The following is a 19,253-nucleotide window of genomic DNA, read 5'->3' on the forward strand; positions in this document are numbered from 1 at the left end:
GAAGAAGATGCGTCAGGGGAAATAAAAGTTTCTGCTAATTTTATCTTACAGAAAACAAAGGTTCTTGTAGGCACATACATATGAAGAATAAAAACAAACCCCATGGTTGTTTAATATAATTTTTAAAAAGTGACTCAAATAAAAAACGGCTTAAAAAAACAACCTTTAAAGCTATAATCCACGTTTACGCGCCATAAAGACAGACTGCTGGATGACGAGACAAATTTAGACAATGTGTTATGGAGACAATTGGATCAGGTGATGACTGCCTACTTGAGCATCAGTGTTATCACTTCACATCCAGGGGTTTCCTGCCCAGGGTACCAAGGGCTTTCCATCCTCCGCACAGGATATAAGACCAGTTCCCACGCACTGGGGTGATCCACTGTGCATTTCAGCAACAGATTACTCTTCCAGGCAAAATAAATAAATAAAACCACAGGCTTTTGTGACGAGCACCATGCGCAATGACTAACTCCGTGGTCGGATCCGAGCGCTGCACAGAAATTTAGTCCGCATCATTCCCTGACAGCTCCCTGAGAGAGGCAGGGCTGGATTCACAGGTAGGCTGTGCGATCTCCTTCGAAGGATTTTCAAACATTACATCCTCACCCGAAACATTTCTGTGAGATTATTGCGTTTGGACAGCCCATTGTAATTTCTCTTTAGCCTGTGCAAGTTGAATGGATGCAGCATTTCATTCAGAAGACACGGGGAATAGAAATCGCTTACTAGGGAGCTCGTTTTATTGCCTGTTTTTATTAATTTGCTGGAACACATATCATGGGTTTTTATTAGCCTGTTATTTACTGAGTCGTTTGAATGAAGGGGAAGATTGTGAGGGAGTGTGCAGTGCACTCAGTATGCGTGCTGATAATTAACCTATAGCTTTCAATTATAACAATGAACATTTCAGTGAATCCTTTGTGTTTTGGGGGGTACATCATTCTGAAGACGTGATCCTGCTGCAGAATTTTATTTATTTATTTTATTTTATTTTTTGCTGTCATTCATGCAGAGCTGGTGTTGCACTGATTTACTACTACCTACTTTGGTGTTATGATTATGGACTAAGTTTATTCATGAATGGCTACACTCTAGGTGTACCTCAGTAGGTTCAGCCCCCCATCTCCCTTTATAAAAAAGATTTAATAAAACAAGACTAGAGCCCGGCTCCTCCTGCAAATGAAGTGCTTTGTTGTTGTAGATCTGATGTAAGAAAACAGACCTGGTAAGTCATGTGGGAGACTGTGTGGTTGCAGTCCCTGGGCGTTGCTGCAGGGTTTTTTAGGAGCGCACGCTGGAGGCTTGCAGACTATAGAGGAAAAACATCAAGCTGATCACTGATGTGGGGAGGGCTGCTTCTCAACTCCAGCTGTGACACAGAGCAGGTGAATCAGTTGACTACTTATTGTGATGTTATCTTTTACTGCACCCTAGGGCTCTTATTATTATTAAACCTGGAATGTCCAAGCAGTGTGTGTGTGTGTGTGTGTGCGTGTGTGTGCGCGCGCGCGCGCGCGCTGTAATGGGTTGGACTAGTTCATTCTTATTCTGACATTAATATGGAAAGAGGACAGAGAAAGGAAGCTGGGCTCTGCCTTCCAGTTCCACCATCTCCCAACTCCTCCTACAGACCTGAAAGCATGTGGATTAAATGGGGGAAGGGAGAAAAGACTGAATGAATGGTCTGAGCGATATCTGCAGTTGCATCCTTGCACATAAGCAGCCCCAGTAGTGATTGAACAACACCTTCATCCTGATGTCCCCTGTCTTTGTATTTTTCTCCCTGCCTGCTAGCCTATTGTTGTTTTCGAAAGAAGGAATGAAATTAAGAAAAGATATAGGAGGAGATCAGTTGTTTTCACATCTGGTCACATAAAACAAGAGTAAAAGAGCAAGAATGATGGGTATTTATAGAAAAGGTGGGGGGGGGGGGTGAAAGATGGAGGAATGAAGTGCTTTGCATGCTGCATGCATTATTTAACACACAAGCATACAAGGCAGCCATACCCTTCTTCTTTAACCACGTTACTTTACAACATTTGTAACAATGACCTGGTCTGCATGGGTCTGAAAATTTAGCGCACACACACACACACACACACACACACACACACACACACACACACACACACACACACACACACACATGGAGTTTAATCACTCTCATTCTCATCTTCTGATCTTGCTGTTACCATGGCCACAGTTGGTAAAGGTGCATGACTCCATGTTTTTCTGTGCTCGTCACCATCTATGCATGCAGCTTCGGGCCTAAATCACACAGTTTTTACTGTAAATCTACGCAGATTTTGTGTTCTGTGTTTAAATTCTGTTAGAGGAGATTTTATTCTGCCATTTGTGTCCAAGCTCCAGAGGGGAGTGGCTTCATCTTCTTATTCTCATCAGCGGTGGATAAGCATTGATTCACTTACTTATCCAAATGTGGTGATTCGAGCTGCCTAAATGGTGTGGCATATTGGAGAAAGCAGAAGTAATGAATGTGGCCTTTTAACAAAGTTCCCCCAGCAGAGTGAGGAGTTAAACATCCAAAATAGAATTAACACTAGTTTATCTCGAAAACCCCTTTTCCACCTTTCCACTACCCTTTCCAATCCCTGACCCTTATTTTACACTCATTCTAATCAGCGCTTTACATATGTTGCAGCTGCAATGATGGTCTTCAGAGTAACGCCTACAGGAAGCCTCCCGACAGAGGTTTTTCTCTCAAAAGTTGCAAAGAAGCTTGCTGTTAGTGTTGCAGCTTCCAGGCCAGAACAGTTTGCCAACACAGATTTGTTAAAAACACCCAGGGGCATTGTACCTGCTAGTTTGCTAGTGGGACAAGAGGGAGAGTCAGATATCCCACAGCTGAACCACATCTTCACAGGGGAGAGAGTAACGGCAGTAAGACTAAGAGAGACCTGACGTGTTTTCTTTCATCTTATGAACCATGTAGTTTTGTCTCATAAGACTACAAACAGACATTTAATACCCCTATCTGTTACCTCTGACATAAGATTTGAAGAAACCGAGGGAACGTAATCAGCCGGTGCATCAGCAGCCAGTCCCACCTCTTGCTTCTGGGGCATACAAGGATGAATCACCATCAGCCAAGCAAATCTGAAACTCACTGCAGGCTCTTGCTAGAGTGCCGGTAATCGAGTGTTCCCTCGTCCTGTAGCTGTTGACTGACTTAGCTTTAAAAGGAGGCTCGGATAAAAGCATTCTCTGCTATATTAGGAGACTTGTGATGTAACAGAGTTGGTGATAACTGTGATATTTAAAATGTGAAATATTTAAAGAATATTAATAATGCACACAAAAAAATAGTGCAGCACCAGTAACTATCACGTTGACACTTAAGCATAGTGGGTGGCAGTATTGCACTTTAACTGATGGCAGATGTTATGCCATGTGGAGTTTTGTTGTTGATTAAGCAACTGTTCTTTTTCTCTGTTTTTTTATGGTTAAGGTTTCAGACTTTCTCTTCAGCTCCCTTTGAGTCTAAAAGTTGAATCTGAATTATATGTAAATCAATATGCTGGTCAGATGGCGTTTTCAGCTAAATCTGAGGATTGCTAGGATCTGTTGGATGTCGACTGCAAATTCAGCCTTGTTGTGATTTCTGAATAAAAGAAAAAAAAATCTGCACCAGCCAGATTTAGGTTGACTGGATGGAGCCAACAATTATAGCAGGGTATCAGCATGATAGCTTGTTTGGTCACTGGATGGTTTTTCCTGTTTGTTCTCCAACGATGCGGGACCTGGATCCATGCCTGCCGAGAGGATGTAGTTGTGTGTATTTAAAATGGTACAACGCTCTCACATTTGAGAGGTGAAGAGTCCTCGCAGATGGTTCTGCAGATGGTCCCTGTCAGCGCCATTGTCTGAGTGAAAGCATGGATAATTTGTCAATGCGACAGACCTAAAAGACTAACATCCACACTGTTGCCCTAAACAGAGTTTCTCAATCTGTTCCACCCGATGTGATCTGTTCCTCCCCAAATCCTTGTTTGATAGTGGTCAGAGCATAAAGCGTACACTAATGCCTTAAGGAGAGGGTTTACACAGAGTGAATGGCAACGAGGGTGGGAGCTGTAAATAATTAAGAAATGCTGAGTGATGTGTTCCTCTTGCAGCAGAACATTTCACGGTGCAGTGCTTTATAGTGTTGCCCAGGTCCAACTTTCAGTGTGTTGCTATGCTGCCGTCTCACAGTCCTCTATGGAGGATGGATGGAGTTTTGTCATGCTACTGGGAGTGGGTGGCTACCTTTTGGTGGCTCCTACCCTCTCCCCACTCACTCTGAGACATTGTGAGAATTTGACATCAAGATCTGTTAAGCTACTTAGTTTATAAATCCAAATGATCATAAATTAAATTCTGCGATTTAGATTTAATTTATTTAAATTTGGCGTCGCTGTTTATTTAATGTCAAGTCATGATATGTTTCCTTTGATAAAATCTGAGAAATCAGATGTTTTAATTGCGTTAAGAACTGCCAAATATACATTACAGATGAATGGGATGCTTGCTTTGAAGTAAAAGAGTATACACTTACACAATATAATCATGCAATACCGTGCAATCAAAATAATGTGTCAGCTTTGCAATCCATTGAACAGATGTTGGGAAATTTCCCGTGATAAGTCAGCTCCTTAAACTGCAGATAAAAATGATAATAATAATAATAATAATAATAATAATAATAATAATAAAAATGAGTTGGTTATCAAATTACTGGACTCATCCTGTTGACATCAGGAGCTTTTGTTTATCCCCACACATTTAATAGTTGTTGAGAACAAATATGGGCTAAAGTGGTTATCCTGTCTTCCAAACTACAACATGCAGAGATGTGATTTTATGATGCGAATGACTGGAGCACATTTGACTCTTCCTTTTTACTTTGTGGTTGCAGGCGTTCCTGTTTCAGTTTTTTTTTCTTTTTTTACTGCTAAAGGTGGCAAGTCAATTACCATTCATGACCCTTACTGCACAGTGTACTCCAATCTTGTGTTTATAGCCTAATCAAAAATATAACACAGAACATTTTACAGCCTATAAAAAAAGACCTTCAGTTTCTACCTCACACGTCACCGCTGACTGCGAAGGAGCAGCTGGTTGTACTTTTCTGATCACATGTAGCTTACAAGTGAGTCAAAATGCTGTTGAGTAGTTCGTGTTTTGAAGAGAACTTGAGTGGTCTATAGACAGCTCACATATAGGCTTGTTTTTACAGACCATCCATCATTTTCCAAAAGTAGATCGTTTTCAACATTAAATTGTTTTCTCCATCATTCTAATCTCGTACTCAAATTCATCGAGTAGTGGTTAATTCTCAGGATGTGATAGTAGTTCATCCATATGCCGGCAATGCTGCTCGCTTGCGCCTTCCGTCTGCCCAGAATGTTTTACTTTGCTGTATTTAATTAGCATTTGGCAAAAAAGTCACTGTGTGAGGAAGTGAATTAAAAAAGAAGGCATGATGTTCCAGATCACCACAGGACTTGAGCTAAAACTTTAGGCCAACCAAGACCTGTTTGTGTTCTCTTTCATAATACATAACACAATCTGACTTACTGCCAGACCAGATGGTAGAGGAGGAAAAATCAGGATGAAGTAAAATATGTTTCGTCACTTCTTAAACCCTCCTTTAAGTCCTTCTTTTTTCTTTATGATTTTATCATAAAACTTGAAAGTGATTTGTTGTATTTTGCATTGCGCCATGTTTTTTAGCGATGACGTTGCCGTTCACCTTTCACAATAATCTTTGTTTCTTTGTTTGATGGTTTTGCGTGTTGAGTATGTTAGATTGTTAATAGAACCTCCATTATGCATTCAAAAGTTTTTGAACACATGAAATATAAATCAAAGGGAAACCAATTGTGTAAATCTGCATTGATCTCTGATTCTCATTAACCCATTTTACAAATATCCTTTGTGGAGGATGGCGAGGGAATTGTTGCCCTGGAATTCAAGTGTAGTACCTTGTAGTGTTTCAGTGTCATTATATTTAATACATTTATAAGTAGGACATGTAGCGGGGTGTCAGGCGATTGATAAAGCCCTTGGTTACGCTGCAGACAGTTGTCCTCTATCAAATTCGGAATAAGATAATACGTTTAGCATTTGGCAGTAATTTTGATTATTTAGTTTGTCTGCTTCATCAAAATAGATTTGCGAACCGTTCATGTTTCTTTCATAAATAATGATCAATGCCAATTTAAAAATTGCAGTATTGTTAGAGCACAAAGTGCTTGTATATTATTTGAGTAAATCCTTGCTTTTGTTTGCAGATTTCAGTACAGGAGGTAGCTTCGCTCTATCCTTACATCCCACTTACAGTGGCCCATGGTGAATCATTCCAAAGAAGCCCCACTGACTTGTTGTCACTGCCTGCTTTCCTCAGCTCTCCCTTCCGCAAGTACTGAAAACTCAAGACATTACTGTAAAAAGGTGCTTTTTCCCAGTCTGTTGGTTTTCCAGTCATATATTCTGCAGTAATGAGTCATACTCCTACTATTGAAAGATATACAACAACATTAATCTGTGAAAGTGCCTGACTGGACTCGAAATGGGTTACTCTTGCTGATGATTTTCTTGAACTGAAGAATGGATAGCTGTGTTTGCTAAAAGCTGATGCAAAACATCCAGGCTGTGCTCAGGGAGTTGTGTGTACGTAGACCCCTGAAGATGCACAGATGCAGATTTGTATTGACTAGTCTCTCAGGCCCTGAGGAGGAGACACAGGTTTCTAAATCGGTCCTCTCCACCCCCATATGAAATTCTCTCTATAGAGAGATCCCGCTGCATCCATGACTTATGGTGATCAGTCTTGAGTCGATGCTCTCCCTCTGGTCTTTCCTGCTGTCATCTCACACATGATCTGTTACTAGCTACTCCTGGCGGTATGGTGTGGCCATTTGCACAGTTCCCATTGTAAAGGTTTCATAACATTTTTGCAGAAGAATAAACAACAAATTAATAAATAACAGAGAATATGTGCTTCTCCTCAGAGAGGAATCCACCACCTGACTGAGTCATTTTTACCAGTTAAGCTGAGAAGTATAGAGGATGGAGTCTGAGGGTTAAAATTATGTCAGAAACAAGGCCCAGTATGACATTTTGGGCAAGACAGTTCATTATAATTGGTCTTGGATACAATTTTCAAAGTTACAGTACATTTAAAACCTTTTGAGAGAATTTAAACTACAACCAATGAAACCAGCACTACTTTCCAAAAGCTAAAGCATAACATCCTATAGTGACAGCTCTTTATGTGTATGTGATCCTTCAGACTATCTCCTGAATATTAATTGGTTTGTCACTTCAGCAAAGAACCCACTACTGTGATGCATTAATATCTATCCCGAGCAGGGAGCTCGGGCTAGTCTGAGTCAGTCGTTACCTTGCCCAAGTCTTAACGTAGCCTCCCATCTGTCTCTCTCCATCCACCTCTGCAGGACAATAATGTTCGACAAAAGTGCCGTAATTTATTTTGGCAAGTGAAGGAGGGCCGCACTTCAGAGTGTCAGTGCATAAAATACACGGTGTGGTCAGAGTTATGTCTGATCTGTCAGTCTGCTGCTGAAAAAGTGGAAAAAGACCAGGCTCCCTGAGGACTGTGCTGCTAGTGTTGGCTAGATGCAGGCGCTGCATCAGAAGGAAAAGCCCACACCCAGAGTGCCTATTGATAGCACAGCGAATTTCTTGAATCCTGCAGGCAGACGTACAACAGATTAGACCTCAAAAGGTATGGAGCCCGACGTTACGGAGTATAATATGAGCAGCTGAATGAGTGGTGCACCCCTCCCTTTTGCTACTGCTTTTACTCTCTCCAAGTTTCTACAATGCTGGATTTTCCTGCTTTGAAATGCTGAAGACAAGTACCACAGTGACTTCTCACTTTTCCTTTTTTGTCATTAACATTGTGCATTTTTGGCTAAATCCCGCCCCCAACATATTAAACCTCATAATCCAAAGAGCGGCAATGATGCATAAAGTATAGATAAAAACAGAATGCAACAATTTACAAATCATTTAATAGGCTTTATTTAAGTTTTTATAGTTAAAAGACAACATACCAAAGCTTCAAAGTGACAAAAATGATGATTTTTGCAATAATATATGGACATTTTGATTTTGATATACCAGCAAAACACTGCAAAAAAAGAGAGGCAACATCAACACTGTTTTGCATCACCTCATGCTTTAAAACACTCAACAACTTGGGAACCATGATGAATGATCGTTGTAATTTTAAGAGCAGAGTACTTTTCAGGTCTTCCCTGATATAGATCTTAGGTGCTTGAAAGTTTTACATCTCATAAAGCACCAACTGTTTTCAATGGGCAGGACTGCAGGCAGGCCAGTGTAGCACTTACACTCTTATTAAGATGACATGTTGTTAGAAAGCATGCACACTTTGGTTTGGTATTCTTTTGCTTAAATGAGCAAGCTTTTCTCTGACTACTCCCAGATGGGCTAATTACCCATGCTGTGCCCACCGATTCGCCCCTTTCCCATCACAGATGTAGCCCCTACAAATGGTCTCCACATCTTTCATTCTGAAACATTTGACCTGCTCGCTCTTTCTTAAACAATAATGCTTCTTATTTTACCTAATTAGTTGCCAGATTTCCACCAGGTGGTTTTATGTTATACACCACCTCAGTTTTGAAAAATTAAATGAAAATGTATTTAAATAGCCCAAAAGCTTCAAGGCTTTACATTGTAAAGACAAAACCCTAAAATAATACAGGCAAAAAACCCTCAATAATCAAACGACTCCCTATGAGCAAAACGAAAAACGTCCTTTTACCGGAAGAAACCTCTGGCAGAACCAGGCTCAGAAATGGGTAGCCATCTGCTTGACCAGTTGGGGGTGAAGCAAGACAAGACAAAAGACACACAGTGGAAGAGAGCAGATCACCATAACAATTCCTGGTATCTAAAGCACAAGAAAGGTTCTTAGTTTGTCTGGTTGCTTCAGTTTCGAACCTGCCAGTCTTCTCTGAATGCAGGTACTTTCCTTCATGACATACACTGTGGATCCAATCGCTCCATGTACTGTCTGGCAGAGGATTGATACAACCCTCTGTCAGTCGCAGGAGTGCCTACAGACACACACACACACACACACACATACACACACACTCAGAAAGCAGTCTTACTCGTAGGCAATTGCCTCAGTGAATTCTGTCGACGGTGTCGTATTATCTTTACCATGTCAGTCTGAGATTAAATTACATTGCTAGTGTATCATATGGATGGATGAACCACTCACTCTTTCTCACTGTCATTATTAGTACTCACTCTGTTCTCTGTCTATTTTTTTTGTTTTGTTTTGTTATGGGGTTTATTTTGCATCATGTACTGCAGTGACCGCAAAAGCTGACATTTACTTTAAATACTCTGATGACACAGCCATCCTTAGCATCCTCCTCGGCAACAGTGACTCTCTCCTTGTCTGTAAACAGTCCAGTTCAGATTCTTCATGGAGCGTCAATAAGTTCCAAGTGAAGTCTTATAAATAGTCTTATAAACATTAGTCTCCCCTGCCCCCATAGCACCCACCTCCATACCCAGCTTCACCAACATCCCTGGGGCCAAACGAGTTGATAACTTGATGGCATTTAAAAAAAAAAGGCGTTAACACACTATGACCAATCAGAAATGCTGTAAAAAGACTCTTAGTCATAGCTGTGGTGTCATTGCATAATTGAGCGACTCCTGCTGCACGTAACCATCTGTTTCTTTGATTTGTGCAGATTCACAAACGGGAAGCGATTCTTATGGCTTCACTAACAGCTGCTCAAATAACTGACCTTGCCACCCCCAATTTGCACAACTTTATCTCCACAGGCCTGACAGTGAAGGCGCATCTAAATTCAAACAAACTAGACCACTCACTTCACTTCATATTGCATCATTTCACTCTGCACCATCATGAACAAGAAGGCTCGTTTTGTCATGAGCGTCGTTCCCATTGTTGTATGCCCAGTAAGCGTCTCTCCCCCTACAGGAAACGCTTATGTCGCTGTAGCTCTGTCGTGTATTTTACAGATCAGTTTGTGGTGTTTCTGAAATGTTTTCTTGCATCCATTCACTGCTTGAATATTTTCCTGGAACTATATATTGAAACAGGCTTGGCAAGAGGACACGATACTGATTAGGCGGTAAATCTGGCAATGCAAGCCTCTTTGAAAGTTGGTGTATTTCTCATGCTTATGCAAATTCATTGGAAGCAAAGTGGATGAAGAAGCTAAAAGTTACTTTTCTGGGAATGATATTTGATTTTTGTAGATTCTACTTTTTTTTTGGCTTCTGATGGACATTTTAATTAACCCTGCGCTGTGACATTAAAAGGAAGTGTAGCTGGTGACTTTTCAATTTGATGTTGGCTCTGTCCTGGCTCACACATTTGTAGGAAATGACTTTTTTGATGAGAGAGCAATCCGGTGGCAATTAAGTTGGTGCTGCATAAGCACGAGATAAGGGTGCAGGAAAGGTAAAAGTGTGGCTCTGAGATATAGCTAGAGAGTTTTTATGACATCAGTTAAAGCTTGTTTGACTACCTCATGCTGAATTTATCCATGCCTTCTGTCTCTCTGTCTATCCCACAGACTGCAACAGAGCAGCATGACAGACACAGTGATGAGCAGCAGCTCAGATCGCTGGGTGTCCAATGACAGGCAGAGGAACATGCACGCTAGGTAAGCCTGATGCTCAGAACAATTTTTCTTCTAGTAAACCTTTCATATGGCCACATCAACACCTAACTGTGCCTTCCTCTTTTCACCTGCATCTGTCTGATATGTGATTTGTGACATAGTGATAAAGAACAGTAAGTAGATAAACTCCTATCTTATTGCATTAGGCAGCAATGTGCTGATGCAGTAAATGCATGCTCATTCATTCATTGCTCAATGCCTGCATGTAAATGTGTGATTGGTATAGTTAAATCATATAGTGCACCTTCAACTGCAGAGTATGCTTGGCTTACAGGGGCAACTGGACCATGCAGCCAGGCCCCGGTCCCGGTCCAGACCTCACCGATGAAGAGAAGGAGATTATAAACAGCGTGATCGCCCGTGCTGAGAAAATGGAGGCCATGGAGCAGGAGAGAATTGGGTAAGACCTGCAGTAGTTTCTCTTCTGAGACTGATTGCACACATATATTTTGACTTGGGATAATAATTGTTGACATTTTAAGTGAGATTTCACTCTGTGCTGCTGCAGGCGTTTGATAAACCGCCTGGACGACATGAAAAAGACTGTGTGTGGGGATGGAGTGTCCCGCTGTTTGCTGTGTGGAGAGCAGCTGGGCTCACCTGGGGTCAGCTCAGTGGTGTGCGAGGACTGCAAAAAGGTTGGTAATAAGTCAGCTCTTCTGCTACGATTCAGGCTAAAGGTTAAGAAAATCCAATAGGTCAGCCGTATATTTGTAATAACATTGAAAATGGCAAGCAGCTGGTAATCTTTATTCTAATCTGTTGTGTAGAACATGTGTACCAAGTGTGGCACACAGTGTGGCAGTCGGCCACGCGCTGTGTGGCTGTGCAAGATCTGCAGAGAGCAGCGAGAGGTGAGCGCTTTAAAACGAGAGATAAAATTACAATTAAAACAATAATCCATTGAAAAAGACGATAAAACATATGCTTTTCCTCTTTTCTCAGGTGTGGAAGAGATCTGGTGCCTGGTTTTTCAAAGGTTTCCCGAAGCATTTCCTGCCATCACCGATGCCATTATCTAAAGCAAAAGAGACAGGTGCCCAGGAGGCAGCAGAGCCCCAGAGGCCAAAAGCCTCTGGGCCGAGGGAGACAGTAACCCAACAACAAGCACCAGGTAGACACAGCTAGCTTCAACTTTAATCTATCTATCTATCTATCTATCTATCTATCTATCTATCTATCTATCTATCTATCTATCTATCTATCTATCTATCTATCTATCTATCTATCTATAACAGTTGGTCTATGTTATGTCTTAGGTCAGAATCAAAATGAGGCTCTTGCCTCTGAACAACAGGTTTCAGGCAAGTTCAATATCTATAACCCTTTTAAGATAGATCTGCTATATGAATGCGCTTTCCTCTTGCTTCCTGGCATCTGACAGTGTTCTGTTAAGTATTCTGTTTTTATGATGTGCTAGTGGTTCATTTCCTCCCCTTCGTCACCACCCTGGCTATTTTATGGTGGCCAGGTGTGAAGCTACCAAAGCAGGCTAACTAGCTTCCGCTCAGAAAGTGAAAAGTTGCACTTTTTGGAAAATTAATATTTCTAATTTTCAGTGTGACTTTTTCAAACACCACCTCTTCAGTCTCTTCAGATCAGCCTTTCTGATAATGCAGTCCCACCTCTCATTGCTCTTTTCCCTGCCATCAAACCTTTTATCTCCTACCCAAATTTGGCTGTGCCGCCCACTGTCACAGAGGAGGGGGGCATGAAGAGCTCAATTAAACTGTCGGAAGTCCCATGCTGTGGCGTGGAATGAGCCTCCAGGTGGTGCTGGCATGATGGGTCGCACAGCATCATTTCACACTTTCAGCGTGATTACCTGTGCAGTGTGAGTTCCCCGTACAAGAGAAGCAGTCTGCATAGCTGCTGCATGTATGGTTGCTGGCTGCCACAGCTTGTTGTAGCGTATGTAGGTCAATGCCTGTGCTACAAAAAAGCTACAACATCAAAAGTATCTGGAGAGACCGCGGAGTATTACAGAATCCACTGCAGTAGCAGCCTGAAGTGGTCTTATTATGCACTTTTCCCCTATGCGCAGTACGCAAGTTCTGAATAATGTGATTCATGCTTATTTTTAGGGCCCGAGCCACAGGGCCGTCCTGGTTACCCACCTGTGGCCCCTAAACCAGTTATGCGCATGGCCTCAGGCGGGGCTGGCCCAGAAGAGGCCGGGCAGGGCAGCCCAGTGGTGATGAAGAAGATGGTGCCTGTCCAGAGCACCAGACCACAGCCTTGTGCATCCACCAACGTGACGCAGCAGGGTGAGAAACAGCTCTTTGTGTTTAGAGAGAGAGAGAAATCCTCAGTTGTGTCATTTCTTGCTGTCTGAGACAACTGAATGTGGTTGTAGGTTCAATGGTCGGAGATGGAGGTGCTTACTCTTCTGGTGCAGTTCCTCCAGAGCAGAGAGCGCCTCCTGCAGTGAGAGAGGACAGGAGGCAGCCGACTGCCTACGGTGCCCCTCCTGCCCGACAGCAACCTCCCCCAGCTGACGAGGAGGAGGAAGTCAATGACTATGACTCGGATGAAGCCAGTGAGTACACCATCTGCTCACCCTTCTCATGGAGTGACATGACTGATGTGTATTGTTTTAAATTCCCTTTCTGTACAGTTTGATTTCTCTCCACTGATTTCAAGAAAATAACAAAAGATAAGGGTTTGGTTTTGGGGTTTTCTTTAAATCAGGAAGAACTTATTTCTGTAAGGCGTACAGTATTGGGGGTTGATTCCCTTAATTTGGCAAAATCTGTTTCCCTCGGGCATACTGAATCACATCTTTGGCTTCATTTCTGCAATTTAGTTCGCTCCTACTAAAATAATTCATGTGCACTTCATTTAATAAATTGCCCAGTAGTCCAAGCAAACGGTAAATATCATTCTGGCAGTGCCTGTCGAGCTGAGTTAAAAATGACAAATAAACACCGTATGTGACCAGAATATAAAAAAATCGTTATCAGAGGAAGTAAAGCAGAGAAACATGTAGAGCTACATAAGTAGCGATGCATCTAGTCACTGTTTTCATGTATCCCATTTTAATGATGGGGATGATAACCCGCCAGTCATGATTTTGGCCTCCGGCGTCAAACAGCCCTCATTCTGTCTCAGGGGAATTGGGTTTTAATTTATTTTATTGAGGTCCAGGACAATTAAGCTGTGCAAAAAAAAATTTAAGATACAGGAGGCGGAACATGTTATAGATCCCTTGTGTGGGATTTAGTCCCCAGTGTAAGCAGGGAACATGTCAGAAATAGCAGTGATTTTATGTGTCTGTTCTCTATGGGGATGTGATGTAGCCCAGTTGGATACGACTTCTTTACTTAACAAGTAACAGCAATTTCGGCATATCTTAACTTAATATCTGCATGTTTTGATTTTTAGTGATTTGTTACCAGTATAAATAATATGCATATTTAATCTTTTAATAAATTATAATCCAGTAGTGCTTATTTTCATCTATAAAAGTGATACGATCATATAGGAATATTGACCTTGGTCCAGACTAAAATACCATACTAGCACCATTTAAGGACTGAAAATTACATCCAGACATTCATATGCTTTTGCTTATGCTTGGCAATAAAACTCATGTAAAGAAAGTCTGAGTGGGCAGCATGCTGGTCTTTATTTTTTCCCTCCCTTATCCTTTGAGACTTGATTTCTTTTATATTATATTTCCCTGTTTTTAATAAGATTGTCCTGCTGTTTACATAAGGTAAATAGAAGCCTGAGAATGTTTCATGATGAAGGTCAAGTCCTTTTGTCCATCCCTTCAGTCCATTCTGGGCTGGTTTCCAATTCTCATTTTAATTTACAAGATGAGCGTTGTTTAATTACAAGACAATCTTTCTATATTTACACTCTTAATTGTTCAAGAGCAGACTTGCTGTCTCCCTGTACCTTCGTGTAATGATTGGTCCGGGATCTCTTTCAGCCACTCTGGGCTCTCTAGAGTTCAGTCTTCACTATGAACAGGAAAGCAACAGCCTCCACTGTACCATCCTCAAAGCAAAGGTACCACTATTCAGCTCATTCTCCCACACAAAGAGGCAATTTCAATCAAGTGGGTCATGTTAAAAAGGCCCTGAATGGCACTATAGCTTAATTGCTGTCTGTCGTTTGTGATGTGGTGAACACCCTGCCCTGTTTCTCCTCAGGGACTGAAACCCATGGACTCAAATGGACTGGCAGATCCTTATGTCAAGCTTCATCTGCTGCCAGGGGCTAGTAAGGTAAAATGCGTACTTTCCTACATTAAACTTTCACTTATTTTAAAAGATCTCCTGCTATGCAATAAAGGAAGGATGGCAATTTCAGGCCGTTTGATTTGATGAGAAACCTTTCTCCTAGCTCAAGCCTGACATCTTGTGGTTTAGTCTTACAAGTATGACTTGGAGGTTTAACTGTATCTAGAAAATTATATTTCCTTTCCTGATCCACCTTGAATCCAACAGTCGAACAAGCTGCGCACAAAGACACTGAGAAACACCCGCAACCCTGTGTGGAATGAGGCGCTCACCTACCATGGCCTGACAGATGAGGACATGCAGCGTAAGACCCTCAGGTGAACACTAAATTTCAGACTGTTTCACTTAAAGCTTTACTTTGCATCAACAGCCATGTGGTCACATGTCAAACTGAATCTGTCCTTGCATTTAAAGACATACCGGTCTGTATAATTAAGAGTTACTTAAAATTTTCTCAGGGTCTCTGTCTGTGACGAAGACAAGTTTGGGCATAATGAGTTTATCGGGGAAACCCGAGTGGCACTGAAGAAACTGAAGATGAATCAGAAGAAAAACTTCAACGTGTGTCTAGAGAGAGTTGTGCCTGTGAGTGAAACTCACACATAGTCAAAGAGGCCTTTGTTCCATTTGTCACAGACTCTTTTTGACCTGCTCTAATCTCGCTCCCCCTCGCAGACAAAGAAAACCGCAACAGCCGGCACAGCCAGAGGGATCGCTCTCTACGAGGATGAGGCAATGCTATTTCCACACATGTCTAAACATGATGGATTCCCCCACAAGTTTATGCAAATTTTTATCATGAATCCTACTGAACTATTTACCTCCTCTCTCTGTCATAGCCGGGGAAAGACGGCACAGAGGTAGAAGAGCGTGGTCGGATTCTGATATCCCTGATGTACAGCACCCAGCAGAACCGCCTCATTATAGGCGTTGTGCGCTGCGTCCATCTGGCGGCCATGGATGCGAATGGTTACTCGGACCCATATGTCAAAATGTAGGTAGAGCAAACAATAAGTACACTTCACTGCTAATGCATGCCGTTAGATTCAATTTTGCACATGTGCAATTTACAGATGTCTGAAGCCTGACATGGGGAAGAAGGGAAAGTGCAAAACACAAATCAAGAAGAGGACTCTGAACCCAGAGTTTAACGAGGTTTGTAAGAGAGCTCAAAGGGAAACTCTGCAGTTAATATAAATGAGCTCCTCCACAAGTTACCAACACATTACTGTGGTCTTACTCTGAGCAACCATAGACTGTATATAAAAGATTGATGTAGACACTATGACTTCACTCGTTGGTTTGTGAAGTCGGATAGAACTAAATCCAGGTTTGTTTCTGAGCATCACATGCTACCAGGCATACATCTGGCTCAGAAACCAAGGACAATGCTCATTTGAACTATAGCAACATGTCAATCTCAAAGTTACTACGTCCTCCATCATATCCTGCTTTATGCCTCATTTAATCATTGTACTCTAATTACGATCATAATTTACCTGAGGTTGGTAATAGGTACAAAGTAGGGTCATTTTCTCAGCTTTTCTTCTTTTTACACCACCTTCTAACTGTGGAAAGCCTGCTGGCCATTAGAAAGACTCCAGGCTCAAAGCTCTTTTGCACTGGCAAACCTGGAGGCTACATCCATCTTTTATATCAGGTCTATCAGAAATGAAAAAGGCTAAAGGCTGTCTCATTGTCCCTATCAAACTTCAGGAATTCAGTTTCGACATCAAACACAGTGAACTGGCCAAGAAGACGCTAGATATATCAGTGTGGGATTACGATATTGGGAAGTCCAATGACTACATAGGTAAACATTTGATCTGTTTTGATGCAATAAACGTGATATTCTCACAGGTTCTCCACCTGCCTTTCACACCTCCTCCCACTTCTCTTCTCACAGGTGGATGTCAGTTGGGTATCACTGCCAAGGGAGAGAGGCTGAAGCACTGGTATGAGTGTTTGAAGAACAAAGACAAGAAGATTGAGCGCTGGCACACCTTGTTAAATGAGAATCACGTTGCTAGTGATTAACCACTTGCCCCATCGCACCATACAGCATGTGCTCATACTATCCTTCCTAGCTGGCTTGCATTTATCTCCTGATCAACTTTTTTTTAACCATGTTCTTGTTTATTACTTAATCTTCTGTATTCACTGCTCCCGTTTGCCCTCTTCCCCGAGTTAGTATACTGTTCTGTCCCGTTTCCTTATAAACGATTCCTCTGCCTACACTGATACTTAATCTGCCTCTGGTACAAATCATGGCGCAAATGAATTAGAAATTTTTGTTAATGTAGCTGAGACATCTATCAGCAAGGCCATCACGCCTGTCAGCGATGTTACACGTTGTGCCGAACTTGACACGTTCTTCGCAAAGGAAAATGATGTTTGACTTGCACAGAACAAGAAAAGCAATATGCTACGGCATCTGTCACAACCTTTGCTCAAGCTTAAAAAAAGGCTCGACGGAGCTCACGCTTAAAATTTATTAGACTGTAAAGGTATTATCTTTGTTTTCTCACGTGATGACATCACGCTATAGTGTAACACTTGACCTGTATAAGCATGTCACGCCACACACAACACTACATGCAGCTGCACCTTCAGATACTTCAACTTTCTCAGCATATTGTATATTACCATGAAGAAATGTTTACATAATGATACATTGCTCAGGTTAGTATAGACATCTGATTACAACAGATGATTCATAAGTCAGTGGACCATGAGCTAGATCAATCTTCAATCAGTTGCTGTTAATTTGTGATTTAAAATTAGAGCACTTAGTTTAAACCAGGAGGTTTTTTTCTGTATGGTAATTTAAACTGTGAACTCTGAGTTTATGGAAAGTATTAACTATGTGTTTAGAGAAACTGAAAAATGAACCGTGATGTTTACTTTCCAGTTGATTTCTTTGTCGCGGTGAGAACTGGCAGGAAACAAACAAACAAACAAAAAGAACTTCATCCTGCTACCTCTACTCCTCTGAAGCTAGCGGTTCACCCTGACACCTCAGAGGTTTTCTACTGCAGTGTTTACATGGAATGCACAGAGTCAGGTTTCTTACAGCTTTCCCTAACAAATTTGGCTGCTCCGCTTAACAAGCAGAGAAGGCTGGACAGGTTATGTCATTAGTATGTGCAGCTTTACCTGCATGCACTGTGCTTGTGACTCTTGTGTGCCTGGGGCAGTCATGGCCCGCTTTTACCCCGATGTACCCTTTGCACAAAACAGCCTCCCCCACCCTCCTCGGTCTGCCACACCCCAATCATTCAAGGCTTTAGTGTGCGTTTGTTCAATGATTACAAAAAACCAAGGAAAACACACCTTACAAAGTGGATCGACCTCAATTTATACAGCTGTCTGCAAGTTATTCCAATGTCATAACAAAGACGAAAACAAAAAGATTCTATGCATGAAATGTCTTGTTGTTCAAGATACAGATACATATATATATGTACTTTGTAAGAAATCAATGCTATTGTAATTCCATCAATGTTTACACTTCTCCCCCACAACATTCCTGTTAATACTTTATATACAACAGGGCATATTCTGCATGACTATAACGACTATGGTGTAATCTGAATAAACTGGTTTGTTAGCATCCACAGGATAGACTAATAATCAGCTGAGCACACCATAATATGACCATGTCCAACTCTATCGGTAGCAGACTATGACATTAATCTTATACTTTGAACGAGAGGTCCTGTACATAAAATCTTTCCAGCGTCTTGTTTTCTCTGTAAAACCACTCTGCCCCCTCGTGGCAGTTATTCAGACGCCCTCCAGTCCCGCATTTGTGCTATTTCAGCCACAGTGATCGTCAAATGATGATCGGCATTTTGCTGTTTCAAAAAGCAAAACGAGCAGAAAACAAAAGCAGGCTTTCTCCTGAGCTACACCCACACCTGTCTTCTTCTTGTTTCAGCCAGTTCAGTGGAATGTTTCTTCTTTAATCTCTGTATTTGTACATAGATAGTGCATGCAACGGAAAGATGTATGTTTGCAAATAACTTTGCATGTAAAGATTTTGCAGAGAGTTTACACAGATCAATAAAGTCTAAGGAAAAAAACAACAAGCTTCTTGATGTGGAAAAGCCTTTCTGATATTAGGAGGAAAGATGCTCTCATCATATGGTGGTAATAAATGGAACAAACATGAAATTTGAAAGGATAAAAACTGAGGTGGACGATTGGACAGTTTATAACCACTTCAACTGTGCTTTATTGATGGAAAAGTATTGTTGGAGAT

The 19,253-nt window shown here is 41.6% G+C and overlaps 1 protein-coding gene across 3 annotated transcripts; it reads left to right on the forward strand.

Annotated features, from left to right (window-relative positions):
* The first annotated feature begins 304 nt into the window (after window positions 1–304).
* Window positions 305–19,069, forward strand: LOC101477332 (rabphilin-3A). 3 transcript variants are annotated; one of them, XM_004544248.4, is made up of 18 exons: window positions 305–563; window positions 10,632–10,721; window positions 10,841–10,852; window positions 11,014–11,139; window positions 11,248–11,377; window positions 11,510–11,593; window positions 11,685–11,853; window positions 12,824–13,006; window positions 13,096–13,278; window positions 14,677–14,756; window positions 14,900–14,974; window positions 15,197–15,306; window positions 15,448–15,574; window positions 15,665–15,721; window positions 15,829–15,983; window positions 16,063–16,144; window positions 16,706–16,802; window positions 16,896–19,069. In XM_004544248.4, exons 2-18 carry the CDS (start codon window positions 10,648–10,650, stop codon window positions 17,024–17,026), a joined length of 1,875 nt encoding a protein of 624 aa, XP_004544305.1. In that variant the 5' UTR covers window positions 305–563; window positions 10,632–10,647; the 3' UTR covers window positions 17,027–19,069. The 3 variants fall into 3 exon arrangements, with proteins under 3 accessions (XP_004544305.1, XP_076746860.1, XP_076746859.1); XM_076890744.1 differs by lacking the exon at window positions 305–563 and adding an exon at window positions 1,274–1,391; XM_076890745.1 differs by lacking the exon at window positions 10,841–10,852.
* The last annotated feature ends 184 nt before the right edge of the window (window positions 19,070–19,253 follow it).

The sequence above is a fragment of the Maylandia zebra genome, linkage group LG12, assembly GCF_041146795.1.
Source record: "Maylandia zebra isolate NMK-2024a linkage group LG12, Mzebra_GT3a, whole genome shotgun sequence".
Classification (NCBI taxonomy): domain Eukaryota; kingdom Metazoa; phylum Chordata; class Actinopteri; order Cichliformes; family Cichlidae; genus Maylandia; species Maylandia zebra.